General features: G+C 41.8%; 1 protein-coding gene across 1 annotated transcript in view; it reads right to left on the bottom strand.

Annotated features, from left to right (window-relative positions):
• Positions 1-15,715, bottom strand: part of TBC1D2B (TBC1 domain family member 2B) — a 63,689-nt gene that overhangs the window by 46,160 nt on the left and 1,814 nt on the right. Inside the window, exon 2 of the mRNA XM_048867135.2 lies at positions 618-771. Coding sequence (XP_048723092.2) covers positions 618-771 — 154 coding nt within the window. The remainder of the gene's footprint in view (positions 1-617; positions 772-15,715) is intronic.

The raw sequence follows: 15,715 nt of genomic DNA, 5'->3' as shown, positions 1-15,715 counted from the left end.
GGAGGAGGTATTGTTTCATATTCTCTGTGTGTATATAAAGTCTGCTGCAGTTTCCACGGTAAACATCTGATGAAGTGAGCTGTAGCTCACGAAAGCTCATGCTCAAATAAATTGGTTAGTCTCTAAGGTGCCACAAGTACTCCTTTTCTTTTTGCGAATACAGACTAACACGGCTGTTCCTCTGAAACCTGTCAAAAGAAACTAAACATGCCACATTTTAAGATATTCTGACAATAAAAGGATGAATTAACACCCTTTAAATTGAGGTCTTTCACACTGTATGACCCAAACTTAACAGTACTCCATTTTGTTTCCATTTACAAAATCTATTCTTCCAAGCATCATTATGTTCCATGACTGAAATAGGTTAGGACAGCCATATGAACTTACATTTACGTCTAAGAGGCACATTTATAAACACAAGAAATGAATATAAAATATTGATTTTAGAGAATGTGATTCTGCAAACTTTACAAGAACATTTGCAATCTGCTTTAAAGAAGGAAAAAAAGGAGGGAAATTGTAGAAAATTTACCATGAACAAAATCATAGTGGTAAACTCTTACTAAACAGAAATATTACATGCTCCATATGTGTAACTCAAGTTTTCAACCTACCTATATTGTCTTTGGCAACAAGACCTTTGGAAAAGTCACTGGGTGTAGGTGAAGTTCTGCTGTCCCTCTTTGCTACATCAAGGTTGTTACAATATTCCCATCTCTTCTGTTGAAGTTCTTGAAGCCAGTATGTCATGTCCTGACGGGTAGCAGCCTACAAAAAAGAGACCAGAGTACTGAAAAACAAAGACTGATACACTTGTCAAGCATGAATATAATTTAACTTGTGTTGAAAGGAAGACAACAGAGGTACCAAGTAGAGCCCTATGCGGATACAAAATTTGTATCTGCATCCGATCCATAATCCGCAAACATGGTCTGCACATTTGCAGGACTCTAGTGCCAAGAGAGCAGAGGTGCCAATAACATTCAACTAAATATGATAATCTAAAAACGGCTTTATTGTAATTTTAGATAGATAGATACACACACACGTCACTAATAAGACAAATCGACCTTTAAAAACTAATCATGTATGCCTAGTTTCTCCACCTTTGCATCTCCATCTCCCCAAGTCTCAAGAAGCTGCTCCCATACTATAGCACAGCCCTGATGTGGTTGCTTCCTTGACAGCCTCCTGAACATTTAAGTTAGCCCAAGATACTATGAAGAATTCTTAATATACATGAATAAAGACTGCAGAAAAAACCAAGTCTCCATACCTACAATCAGCAAGAACCCGATTCTAAGTATTTGTAATGTGCTTGGCTGAAAGTGGACAAGAATATATACTGTTACAGTGCGTCCTTTAATATAATATATTTACATGTTCTGTTAAGTATCTATTGCTACATGAACTATTAACTCCTACAGCAAGAGTAAGTGTAACAAAACTGCAATGAAATAAATATTTAAGACATTTAATCTACAAATTTAAAACAGTTAAGTCCTCTGCTAATTAACAGAATGAGCAATGGAAATGTAAACATCTTTAAACTATGCAGTAAAACCCAAATCTAAATACATTTTTATCATATTTTACTTGAGAGCGTTTGTTGCCATTATTCTTATCAGATTGGTCTTCTCTGTTAAATCAATAAGGAAAAATGACTGGGTAGAACAGGGATCGGCAACCTTTGGCAAGTGGCCTGCCAGGGAAACCTGCTGGCGGGCTGGGACAGTTTGTTTACCTGCAGTGTCTGCAGGTTCGGCCGATTGCAGCTCCCAGTGGTTGTGGTTCGCCGTTCCAGGGCTGCAGGAAGAGCTGGAGCTGCGATCGGCCAAACCTGCAGATGCGATAGGTAAACAAACTGTCCCGGCCTGCCAACACTTTCCCTGGTGGGCCGCGTGCCAAAGGTTGCCGATCCCTGGGGTATAAGGAAGAGGATTATGGATCTGGTGACCAGATTTTACACAAATGACTCTCAATACTTCACATGCAGAATCAGATAGCTTAAATCTCCTGTCCTGGTGCCTTGTTAAACAAAACTCACAGAAGAGATGATACCAAAGGTTCACTTTTATTGGCTGCTGTGCAAGACAAACATCCTGCATGAGGTATTTCAAATTCCTTGTATCAGCAGAACCCAGTTTCACACATTCTGTTCTTTTTCACCCACTAGTTGTGGAGAAAAATTTGCATTATAAAATGAGATAGAAAATGACTGGTTTGCATAGTATCTGCCATGAATTGAAGAACAAAAGTGAAAAACAGAACACAAAGTAAACACTCATTTACCCATTCAGCTATCACTGGGAGTGACTGAGTCAGATCTCTAAATGTCTCTCCGTTTAGGTCCAATCTTTGACATCATCATAAGTGAAAATGGAAAATTTCCTGGCTGTAGAGTCCTTGAGAGATTTCTAAACCAAACACTGTTCTCCACATCTATATCAGAAGTTATCTCCTGCTCAATTTTTATCCAGTGGCAGTTTTATCCAGTTACTAATAAATTATAGAGCCCAGGTTACCTGGTAGATTAGAATTTCCCTTTAGGTCTCTCTATATGTAGACTTTGTCAACTATCATGTTATTGTCTTAAAGCAGAAGGCAACTGAGTATTTACAGGGCTATATATCTATACAGTGTTTAGAATTTAAAAAGCTGTTCTCTGTTTGTCACTCAGTAGCAGCTTCTAAGTCTCACTGCCTCAAACTTTTTTTTTTAAAAGGTATATTTATTCACATCAGTGTTTCTGTTCATAATTTGCTCATAACCATTTTCATGCTATACTCCTCCTCCTCCTCCCCCATATTAGTTACCTAGGAAGCGATAGATTAAAAACAGCAACAGCTTAAACTCAAAGCCCTGGCTATATTTGATTTCCTTCTTCAACTGCACTCAGACATTCCCAGCTTCTTGGGATCCCACTCTTGTGCCTTAAGTCAGCAGGCAATTGTGCTTCTGCTGTAGTTGCCTTAAGGTATAAAACTCATATCTTTGTCCCATTTTTAAAACCCAAACTCATCATTTTCCCATAAGACCTGTTAGTATCACCGCTGTGCCCCAAATTTATTAGCTCTCCTTCCCCCACCCAACCCCTCTCCATTTATATTTGTTGTGACCAGATTACTGGCATGTAAAATTAAAAAGTCCATAGAGGAGTTTTTAAACTAAGGGCTGGGGTTACCATACAACCGGATTTTCCCAGACACTGCCTCTTTTTTGAGCCTCCTTTCTTTGTCCGGGCAGATTTTTCAAATAACAGGAAATGTCCGGGGCTTTTGCAGAGCACACGAGCTGCAGTTCAGAAAGAACCCTGACTGGTCCACTTCCCAACTGGTCCCTCCCCTGAAAGCCACAGCTGTGGGATCCCACCCACCTAGGACCCAGCTCCCAGCCCTAGGGAGGGGGTCCTGGAGGGAGGCGCTGACTGATGGTTGTAGCTGCATCCTGGGCTTGTACCAACCACCCTGCAACTGTGACAGGAAGCAACAGTGCCCTCCACTTTCAGTGAGTATCCCTGCTGCAGGTACCCCCTCCAGAACTGTACCATCCGCCCTCACAAATATTCCCCCCTCCCACAGCAGTGTCCTTTCTTTGGAAACCTGAAATGTGATAACCCTAGGCTGGGGGAAAGCTGACAGGTGCGGAGGAGCATGCAGTTCAGACAGAAACATCCCTCAGGGCAAGATCTATTAATGGAGGATTCTCTATATCCTAGTAAGGAGAAGAGGATGGAAGATGATTAAGTACAGATAGGATCTAATGAGAAACAGCCAAATGAAAAAGAGTCCCATCCAATTACATCACATAATGGCAGACAGCTAAAAAGGTGTCAAGTTTTATAAGTGCTTATATATAAATGCTAGAAGACTAAATACTAAAATGGGTGAACTTGAGTGCCTGGTATTAAATGAGTATATTGATGTAATAGGTATCACAGAAACTTGGTGGAGTGATGATCGTTAGTGGGACATAGTAAAACCAGGGTACAAAATATATAGGAATGACAGAATAGGATGTGCAGGTGGGAAGTGGCACTATATGTGAAGGAAAGCACGTAATGCAGAGTCAAATGCAGTAAAAATCTAAATGAACCAAACTGTACCACAGAATCTCTATGGATAGAAATTCCATGCTTGAATAATAAAAAGATATCAGTAGGGATATACTACAAACCATCTGATCAGGATGCTGATGGTGAATGTGAAATACTCAGAGAGATTAGAGAGGCTATTAAAAAAAAAAACCCTCAATAATAATGGGGGATTTCTCTATCCCCAAATTGACTGGGTACATGGCACCTCAGGACAGGATGCAGAGATAAAATTTCTTGACACCATAAATGACTGTTTCTTGGAGCAGCTAGGCCTGAAACCCACAGGACGACAGGCAATTCTTGATTTAGTCCTTAGTGGCGCACAGGATCTGCTCCAAGAGGTGAATATAGCTGAACCACTTGGTAATAGCGACCATAATATAATTTAACATCCTTGTTGGGGGGAACACACCAAAGAAGCCCACCATAGTAGCATTCAATTTTAGAAAGGGGAACTATGCAAAAATGAGGAATAGTTAAACAGAAATTAAAAGGTACAGACCAAAAGTGAAATGCCTGCAAGCTGCATGGAAACTTTTTAAAAACACCATAATGCAGACTCAAATTAAATGTATACCCCAAATTTAAAAAAAACATAGTAAGACCACCAAAAAAAAGTGCCACCGTGGCTAAACAATTAAATAAAAGAAGTGGTTAGAGGCAAAAAGGCATCCTTTAAAAATTAGAAGTTAAATCCTATTGAGGAAAATAGAAAGGAGCATATTTCAGCATGGTAGCTGTGTTAGTCTGTATCAGCAAAAAGAATGAGGAGAACTTGTGGCACCTTAGAGACTAACAAATTTATTCGTAGGCTAGCCCACGAAAGCTTATGTTCAAAATAAATTTGTTAGTCTTTAAGGTGCCACAAGTACTCCTTGTTTTTTTTTAGAAAGGAGCATGAACTCTTGCAAGTCAAGTGTAAAAGTATAACTAGACAGGCCAAAAAAGAATTTGAAGAGCAACTAGCCAAAGACTCAAAAAGTAACAGCAAATTTTTTTTTAAGTATATCAGAAGTAGGAAGCCTGCTAAACAATCAGTGTGCCCACTGGACGACAGAGATGCTAAAGGAGCATCTCCAGGAAGATAAAGCCATTGTGGAGAAACTAAATTAATTCTTTGCATCGGTCTTCACTACAGAGGATGTGAGGGAGATTCCCATACCTGAGCCAATCTTTTTAGGTGACAAATCTGAGGAACTGTCCCAGACTGAGGTGTCATTAAAGGAGGTTTTGGAACAAATTGATAAGTTAAACCAGGGGTGGCCAACCTGAGCCTGAAAAGGAGCCAAAATTTACAAATGTACATTGCCAAAGAGCCACAGGAATACATCAGCAGCCCCCATCGGCTCCTCCCTGCCCTGCCACTCCCAGCACCTCCTGCCCGCTGGCAGCCCTGCCGATCAGCACCTCCCCTTCACTCCCCATGCCTCCTGCCTGCCACGACAGTGTACAGGAGGCTCTGGGATGGAGGGGGGAGGAGCAAGGGTGCAGCAAGCTCAGGGGAGGGGGTGGGAAGGGGTGAGTCCCTCGGAGTAAGGGGTGGAGTGTGGGCAGGGCCTGGGATTGAGCAGTGGAAAATTGGCACCTGTAGCTCCAGCCCCAGAGTCAGCACCCATGCAAGGAACCACATATTAACTTCTGAAGAGCCGCAGGCGGCTCTGGAGCCCCAGGTTGGCCACCTCTGAGTTATACAGTACTAAGTCACCAGAACCAGATGGTATTCACCCAAGAATTCTGAAGAAACTCAAATATGAAATTGCAGAACTACTAACTGTGATATGTAATCTATCATTTAAACCAGCTTCTGTACCAGATGGCTGGTGGATAGCTAATGTAACATCAATTTTTAAAAAAATGTCCAGAGGTGATCCTGGCAATTACAGGCCAGTAAACCTCACTTCAGTACCAGGCAAAGTGGTTGAAACTATGGTAAAGAACAGAATTATCAGACACATAGATGAACATAATTTGTTGGGGAAGAGTCAACATGGTTTTTGTAAAGGGAATTCATGCCTCACCAATCTATTAGAATTCTTTGAAGGGGTCAACAAAAATGTGGACAAGGGTGATCCAGTGAATATAGTGTACTTAGACTTTCAGAAAGCCTTTAAAAAGGTCCCTAACCAAAGGTACTTAAACAAAGTAAGCTGTCATTGGATAAGAGGGAAGGTCCTCTCATGGATCAGTAACTGATTAAAAGATAGAAAAAGGTTGGAATAAATGGTCAGTTTTGAGAATGGAGAGAGGTAAATAATAGTGTCCCACAGGATTCTATACTGGGACGAGTGCTGTTCAACATATTCATAAATGATCTGGAAAACAGCGAGGTGGCAAAATTTCCAGATGATACAAAACTACTCAAGATAGTTAAATCCAAAGCAGACTGTGAAGTTACAAAGCAATCTCACAAAACTGGGTGACTGAGCAACAAAATGGTAGATGAAATTCAATGCTGATAAATGCAAAGTAATGCATGTTAGAAAACATAATTCCAACTATATATATACAAAATAATGGGATCTAAATTAGCTGATACCACTCAAGCAAGATCTTGGAGTCATTATGGATACTTCTATAAAAAATACCTGCTCCATGTGCAGCAGCAGTCAAAAAAGCTATCAGAATGTTAGGAAACATTAGGAAAGGAATAGATAATAAAACAGCAAATATTATAATGTCTCTATATAAATACATGGTACACCCATATCTTGAATACTGTGTGCAGATCTGGTCACCCCATCTCAAAAAAGATATATTGGAATTAGAAAAAGGGTACAGAGAACAACAAATGATTAGGGGTATGGAATAGCTTCTGTTTAAGGAGAGTTTAAAAAGACTGGGATTTTTCAGCTTGGAAAAGAGACCACTAAGGGAGGGATATGATAGAAGTCTATAAAATCTTGACTGCTGTGGAGAAAGTGAATAAGGAAGCATTATTTACTCCTTCACATAACACAAGAACTACGGGTCACGCAATGAAATTAATAGGCAGCAAGTTTAAAACAAACAAAAGGAAGTATTTCTTCATAAAACGCACAGTCAATCTGTGGAATTCCCTGCCGGAGATGTTGTGAAGGCTTCAAAAAAGAACTGGATAAGGTCCTCAAGGATAGGTTCATCGATGGCTATTAGCCAGGATGGGCAGGGATGCAACCCCATGCTCTGAGTGCCCCTAGCCTTTGTTTGCCAGAAGCTGGGAGTGGAAAACAGGGGATGGATCACTTGATTATTACCTGTTCTGTTCATTCCCTCTGAAGCACCTGGCATTGGCCAGTGTTGGAAGACTGGATACTGGGCTAGACAGACCACTGGCCTGACCAAGTATTGGATGTTTTTATGACCCCTTTAATCTATTTAGTTTGAATCTATATGTGGGGTTTTTAATTATGTTGTTACTGTATTTTACATTGTTTTGTTTTATCATATTATGCCCTAAGCACTATTGTGAGTAGTGCTTTTATAAACCAGGTCAGTTCACTTGTCTATTGGTATAGATCAAAGTAACTGTTAAATGTGTAAGAGTGTATTTGGTGTTTAAACTTCATGAAAACTAATGGGATGCTACTTGCATTATTTTCACTTATCTGTATCCCGTTATAATGCAATAGCAAACATCTACATTGAGTATACCCTGTAACTAAACAACACATCAAATGAGCCATCAAACAGGAAAGGAGCCTTGTGAAATTCAAATGAAGAACTGTAACACAGAATTGGGGAAACTACGGCTCGTGAGCCAAATCCGGCCTGCTGCTTAATTTCATCCAGCCCACGGGAAAGTCTCCTCACTGTGGGCCAGAAACCCCAAGCCTTGGTGCTCCCCATGCAGGGCTGGAACCATGAGTGCCAGCTCGCCCTGCTGCAGGGGGAACCTAGGGTTGTCAGACCATTAAAAGTCCAGTCAGCTTCGCACAGCTCCCGGAAGCGGCCGGCATGTCCCTGCGGCCCCTAGGCACAGAGGCGATCAGGGAAGCTCCGCGTGCTGCCTCTGTCCCCAGCACCGGCTCTGCAGCTCCCATTGACTGGGAACCATGGCCAATGGGAGCTGCGGGGGCGGTGGCAGTGGGCACGAGCAGGATGCACTGCACAGAGCCGCCTGGCCATGCCTCCGTGTAGGAGCCAGACATGCGAGCCACTTTAGGGAGAAGTGCGGAGCCAGGCAAGGCAGGGAATCTGCCTTAGCTCCACTGTGCCGCCAATCAAGAACCGCCTGAGGTAAGCACCACCTGGCCAGAGCCCATACCCTGAACCTCCTGCCCCAGTCCTGAGCCCCTCCTGCATCCAAACTCCCTCCCAGAGCTTGTACCCCGAACCTCCTCCTGCACCACAACCCCCTGCCCCAGCCCGGAGCCCCCTCCTGCACCCCACATCCCTGCCCCCTCCCATACCCTGAACCCCTCATTTCTAGCCCCACACAGGAGCCTAAGGGAATCCCTGAGCCTCCACATTCCCCTGTGGGACTGGAGCCATGAGAGCCAGCTCACCCCACTGCAGGGGGAAGCCTTGAGCCTCCACACTCCCCCCCGTGGGGCTGTGTGTGGCCCAGGACTGATTTTTTCTATGGGTCTATGGCCCCTGATAGACAAAAGGTTCCCCACCACTGTTCTAACAGAAAAATGCTAATTTCAAAGCAAGTGGTCGTTGTGTGCGATGATCGGAGGTCAAAGACTCAAAATGCATTCCTCACTCTATATCAAGGTGGATAAAAATCAATGATCAAAAAAATGATTTTTTTGATAAAATGCTTTTTGAGGAAAAACCTATTTAATGATAAAGATACATTATACCTCAAAGATATCTCATCATAGAATACGGATTAGAAATTCTAATTCTATGGTATGAGACAATATATTCATGTAATTTTTAAGAAAAGTTTTGTAAATGAGTTCCAATAGTTCCTGGATTAAGGACCCAATTTTATGGGGTTCCAGGGGCTTCTGTATAGATTATTTAGGTTAATCTTCCTATCTACCCAACTGGACTCAGTGCTCAGTCTAGAAGATACCATCAGAGATGCTTTGTTTTATAGTTCTCAAACTGTGGATTTGTGTCTCCAGAGATAACATGCTTGTTAACAGAAAAAATGTTTTTAAAATAAATAAATAAATATAGAGGCGAAAAATAACAGACCTCAACCCTATTGTCCTTCTGCAAATTTATGTAAACAGAGTCAACTCCTTACCTCTCTTTAAAAGTGCTAAATTTCAAAAAGTTCAATGAATAGGAGATTGTTGGGGGCAGAAAAGATCTGGACAAGGAGAATTCTGGAGATAAACGTGAGAAGGGAGGGACAGGCAGTAGACACAAATGTGAAACTGTTTGAGCAGGATATTCCAGAAGCCTTGAGGTCTTTCTGAGTGTAGGCTTCATTGATTTGAGATCTACCATACAACTCTCTCACTAGAAGGGAAAACCTCTAATGGCAGCAGGCTGTACAAGAAACGCAGTTTGTGAATAAGAGCCATTCAAGAAATATAAGTTTGCTGATGATGGTTTAAAGAAAGTCACACCAGTGAACTGGTGGAAGTCACTTAAGCTCTCGGATTCAGAGACCCTTGAAGAGATAATCTCACTTTTAACAGAAGTAGCTTCTTCTGCCAGTGTAGAAAGAATATTTTCTTCCTTTGGAAGAATTCATTCCAAACTGAGAAATCGTTTGGGACCTGAAAAAGCAGGAAAGCTTGTTTTTCTTTCCCAGATTATGAACAAACAGGTGAAGACGACTAAGTTAGCTGCAGAAGCCAATATTTTAACTTTCCCATGTTGACCTGGCTGACACAGTCTATTTAATTTTTGTTTGTTTTTTAAAAAAGATTTCATTTAACTATTTTAGTTAAAAACAATTTTAACAAAAACAAACCTGATTTTAAAAAACTTGAATATTTAACTACATGCAAAAATTCATGTTTGTTTTGTTAAGATATTATATGGTTGCTGCTGAAGTAAAAAAAATCCTGAATACATAAGACTATTGTTTTAGTTAAATAAAACAATTTAAATGTCTGGTGATGTTCTCCACCTAATACAGCATGGCAAGAAAATCCTCCAAATATTAATGATTAACCTGTTGAATTGGAGATTATTTATGAAGTCACAGGGAGGTAATCTTATACTTCAATTAGCTTTGGTAAATGCTAATTACCAAACAATCATTCATATTCTGATATAGCTGTAAAACTAATCTGTAAAGTTTTCAAAATAAATCACTTAAAAATGTATAATGTGTACCTTCTAAAAACGAAATCTACATCTATCTCGGAGTTGTGAAGAATATGTATTAAGGTTTTAAGAACCAACAAGAATGCATTTTTATGTAGAAATCCATTATTAAATCGAGTCTTCTTAACTAGTGATTTAAATCAATTTGCTTTAAATCAAATCCACCCTGCTCTATATCGTCAAAGGAAAAGCCCACGTGGGTAGTGACCCTGTCAACTTGATTTCTGTGAGAAGAAGCTACAAGTATGGATTCAGGGAAAGATCCTGCATCTCTGGAAAGTTTGGATTTTAACAGGGCAGAATAACTGAATGAGAAGACTGAGATCCCCAGAATTCTTCTGGGTAGCCCTGAGACACTTTTGGGAAACTGGCAGATTATTAGATCTTTGCTACCATTCGGAATTATAGATTGTGATTTACGCGAACATATATTTTACCTGCTTTAAACTCTCAAAAACTCACTTCCTTTTCTTAGCTAATAAACCTTTAGTTAGTTTACTGTAGAACTGGCTACCAATGTTGTCTTTGGTGTAAGATCTAGAGTACCAATTGATCTCTGGTAAGTGACTGGTCTCTTTGGACTGGAAGCAACCTAAATGTGATGTGATCTTTGGTATAAATGCCCCATTTATCACTAAGTCCCATCTGTCTCAGTAGCAAGATAGACTGGAGCGTCTAAGGGGACTGTGACTCCATGCTAAGATTGGCATAGTGATCCAGGAGTTCACATTTGGTACTAGCTTGGTGAAATCTAATTATAGACTACACCACCAGTTTGGGGTATCTGCCCTGTTTTCTGACAGTCTGCCATGAGGCAAGCACTTACAGTTGCGAGCCACATCAGACAGCATGACACCTGGTAAGAAATATTTATAGGATTTGTGGGGAAAAGGATGTGACATTACACTCCATAATTTTATGGAAATATGCTTATGATATGGACATGGCATAACTGAGATATAGTTTATGCAAGATGCTCATGTAAGTTATCACTGGAAAGGTTATTATATACTGAATGTGATTATCCAATCTGCATGCCTGTATCATTTCTGACAGGTTTCAGTTTGGTAACCATATTAGTTAGTCTGTATCAACAAAAACAATGAGTCCTTGTGGCACCTTAGAGACTAACAAATTTATTTGGGCATATGCTTTTGTGGGCTAAAACCCACTTCATCAGATACATGGAGTGAAAAATACAATAAGCAGCATATATATTACAGCACATGAAAAGATGGGAGTTGCCTTAACAAGTGGGGGGTCAAGATCTTGAGATCTCAAGCTGCAGGCCAGTGCAGCTGCCTTTCAAGCCTTTTTGTAATTTGCCTGTAACAATACCGAGGGTGAGAAATTACTATTTGTAACCAATTTCTTTAGTGAATCAACCTTCGTATGTGTGTTTTGTTTTGTTTGCTTGGTAATCTGCTTTGTTCTGTTTGCTATCTCTTTAATCACTTAAAATCTACCTTTTATAGTTAATAAATTTATTTTATTATTAAACCCAATTTCTAACTGGGGCGGGGCAAGAAGTCGTGCATCTCTCTCTTCACATTAAGGAAGAGGGAAAATTTTTATGAGCTTGCACTGTGCAGATTTTTCTATACAGTGCAAGACAATATACCTTTGGGTCTGCACTCCAAAGCAGGTAGACACCTGAGTGCTGGGGCAAGTCCCTTAAGCGGAGTGTTCCCAGAGCTGATCTCAGTGTCTGTGTCTTTCTGCAGTGGGGTGTGGCCCTGCCTGTGTGTGCATGCTAGAGGAGGCTTAAAAGCCTGACTCAGCCAGACCAGGTTAAAGGGGGCGTCTGCTAGCTGAACAGGCGGACTCAGTGATATCTCAGCACTTCAGGTGGCATCTTAAAAGGGGGGCAACCCCTCACAGGAAGGTTGGTTTTTTCCCCTCCTTTCTATGAAACAAAGGGCCTGATTCTGCAAACAGAAATTGATGTTCACTCTTGAGCTTATCCAGCCAAATCAATACCATTAAGTGTAGGTAGCAAATGGTTCCAGGATAGGCCCTATTATTCTAAAGCAAGGGTGTGAAGAAGTGGGAATGTTCTTAATGTTTTCTCTGAATACTGTGTGGGTGCCTCAGTTTTCCCATGACATTTCTTAAGTATCTAGGCAGTAGGATAAGGGTATGTGATTGTTTCAGAGCCCTAAAGGGCCAGCGTGATGGTGTCTGCATAGAGAATGGCCGACACCCTGTCTCCTGGCAACTGATGGCCTGGGCCTCTCCTCTGCAAAGGTGCCAACTGAAGGCGTTGGAGAACAAAGAGATCAGGTGGCCTCCTGGCCCAGGAAAGGGACAAAGGCGAGATGAGGGGCTGGAGAGTTTCAGTTTGGAGTTGGCTGGGGAAATGGAGGGAGGCCCAGATGAGACTCTGGCCTCCCTGTCCCCCAAGACGGACCTGACTGAGGGGTCCTGTTCTCTGTACCTACAAGCTCTGTTTTAGACCATGTTCCTGTCTTCTAATAAACCTTCTGGTGTATTGGTGCATGGTGTAAAGAGGGGATGCTGAATGCTCCAAGGTCAGCCCCAGGAAGGCCAAAGTTGTATAAGCTTCTTGCCCTGGAGACAGTCTGCTCAGAGACAGGAGGCTTCCCCAGAGTCCTGACTGGCTTCGTATGGAGTAGTTTCAGAGCATCGCCTGGTGACTCCGTGACAAAGGGTTCTCAAATTTTTCATGATTTGGATCACTAGAAGACAGATAATTTCGAAAACCACCTTCCCCACTCCACTCATCAACGGCCTGTGGTGGCAATTACAATAATTGCTTATGAAGCGAAGTAATATTAAAAAAAGCCTTTAATGTTCTGTTAACCTTCTTTAATGTGCTTTAAGAGCTAGAAATAAGAAGGAAAGCCAGCACCATGCAACCAGCAAATTGTCCAAGGACCACTGATGGTTAAGGCTACATTTTAGTCATGGGTATTTTTAGTAAAAGTAATAGACAGGTCACAGGCAGTAAACAAAAATTCACAGCCCGTGACCTCTCCATGACTTGTACGATATACCCCTGACTAAAACTTGGGTGCTCTGACATAGGAGTGAGTGGGCAGGGGGGGGGGGCATGGACAGCCCGAGTGCACTGTGGGTGCTCTGAGGGGGGGTGACCCTGTGGCACCACTGGTGCTTGGGGGGGGGGGGGGGGGGAGAGGCAGTGCTCATCCTGGAACCACTGCTACTGCTGGGGGAAGGGGTGTTGACGTGGCTGGCAGGCTCCCTACCCAGCGCCCTGGAAATGGCAACATGTTCCTCGGCTCCTAGGTGGAGGTGCGACCGGGGGCTCCACACACTGCCCCCCTCCAGAGCGCCTGGGAACCATGGCCAATGGGAGTTGCGGGGGCAGTGCCTGCAGGCGGAGGCAGCACACACAGTTGCCTGGCTGTGCCTCCGCCTAGGAGCCGAGGGACATGTCGTCGCTTCCAGAGAGCCCCCCTGAGGTAAGCGCCACCCAGAGCCCTCACACTCCCACACCCCAACCCTCTGCCTTAGCCCTGAGCCCCCTCCTAAACCCAAACTCTTGCTGCTGCTGCAGGGGAAGGGCGCAGTGGCCCAAGACTGCCCCAGCAGCAGTCAGGGCAGTTGGCCCAGGACCACCTGCTGCAGAAGTCACGGAAAGTCACGGAATCCGTGACTTCTGTGACAGACTCGCAGTCATACTGATGGTCCACCAAACCCAATTTGGGACCCGCATATTATTTCATGAAGACTGTGACACTTTTCCTGAAACGTTTTCAAATGGGAAAACGGTCTCTTGAGAGTAATTGAGCTGATTACCTGCAACTCCCATTAAGTTACAAGTGCTGAGCAACTCTGAGGATTAGGTCCTGAATGTTAAAAAGCTAATCTGAAGCACTGTGAAGTACTAATATGTTCTTCAATAATACAGTCATTTCAGATTGGGGTGCTGATGCTTATTTCTTATTTAAGCTTATAAATACTGAATGGGAAAGACTGTACCATGAGATTTGGAAATTATGAACAAGAAGCAAATTGAGGAAAATTAAGCATATGACATAGGGGGAGGATGAAAGCTACACTTGATTCGACTTTCTTCCTCAGTAAGGTCCTCGTGCTCCTATGTGTAATTTTTTCTTAAATCAGCTAGGCTTTTATCCTGCATTAAAAATTTAGTAAGGGCCCAATCCAACTCTCACTGACTTCAACAAGGGATGGATCAGGCCACCAGTATTTTGAACATCAATTCATCTTTATTTCTATTTCTGCAGAACTTGGCTGAAAACAATTTTAGTTCTTAAAGTATTATTGTTCTGGTTACTTTTGAGTAAAGAGATCAATTAAATCCTGGATCCAGAATTCTTATTTATGGTTTGTGTTGTCGTAATGTCAAGGAGCCACAATCATGGACCAGGACCCCACTATGCTAGGTACTGTACAAACACAGAATAAAAACCTGCCAGTGCAGTAAAACATACACTAATGATCACCTCCAGCAACTAAATCTTCACTTAACCAGTTCCTTTCAAAATAGCCCCAAGATTCCAGTATAAAAGTTTGCTTGATCTTTAAATAAGGACTACATATATTAGGCAATAGCTTTTTTGATGGTCAATCACATGGCTGCTTAAGACAAGCATCCCAACCCTGTGAAAGGTAAAAACAGATGACAAAGAGATTTGCTTTTATTTCTGGTACCTATACATCACCTCTGGCCTCTTGATTGTGCTTGACTGAATGCAGACTTCTAAGTCCCTACCGTCACATAACCCCTCTCTTTCCCAAAGGCCCTCACATCGAAGAGGGGTCTGAGACCACAGGAACCAAGAAAAGCTTATGAAGGGAAACTTGAGTAGAGGAGCTATAGGTTGCTTGCACTAGCATGACTACGTCTAATATATATATTTACTTAATTTTATTATTTATCTTTTACTACAAAATATGTGCTGCAATACAAAGTGTGTCATGTAAAAACTGACATTAAATGAATAGGAATAATATTTAAAGAGAAACACTTCCCCCAATAATGAACAAATATATTTAAAGTAAAACCTTGTTCTGTAAGCTGAACAGACCTATGAAAAAGTCTTTCATCATGAGATGGAACAAAGGATGCATACATAAAATACAAGGTCATAAGTTTAAGGTTCCAATCCTGTGAAGGCCTGAGCGCCTGCTACCAGGAGTTGAGGCAGTTCACTAGCGCAGATCAAACCTTCCACCCTCTACCGCTCCCTCCTGAAAAAAGTGTTACATTTTTTTTGTTTTCATCACATATAGAAATATTTCCTTCCTATGAAAGCCTCAGATTTTTGATAAAGCCAGATTTGTGGCATGAAATTTTCATTTAACTGAAAAGCCATTTTTTATAGGAATAGTGTTTTGACAAAAAAAATTCTAACAGCTCTAGAGCTCAGTTCCCTTCACAAGATC

The sequence above is a fragment of the Caretta caretta genome, chromosome 10, assembly GCF_965140235.1.
Source record: "Caretta caretta isolate rCarCar2 chromosome 10, rCarCar1.hap1, whole genome shotgun sequence".
Lineage (NCBI taxonomy): Eukaryota > Metazoa > Chordata > Testudines > Cheloniidae > Caretta > Caretta caretta.
The sequence above is the reverse complement of the archived record's forward strand: the minus strand, read 5'-3'. Positions and strand labels throughout refer to the sequence as shown.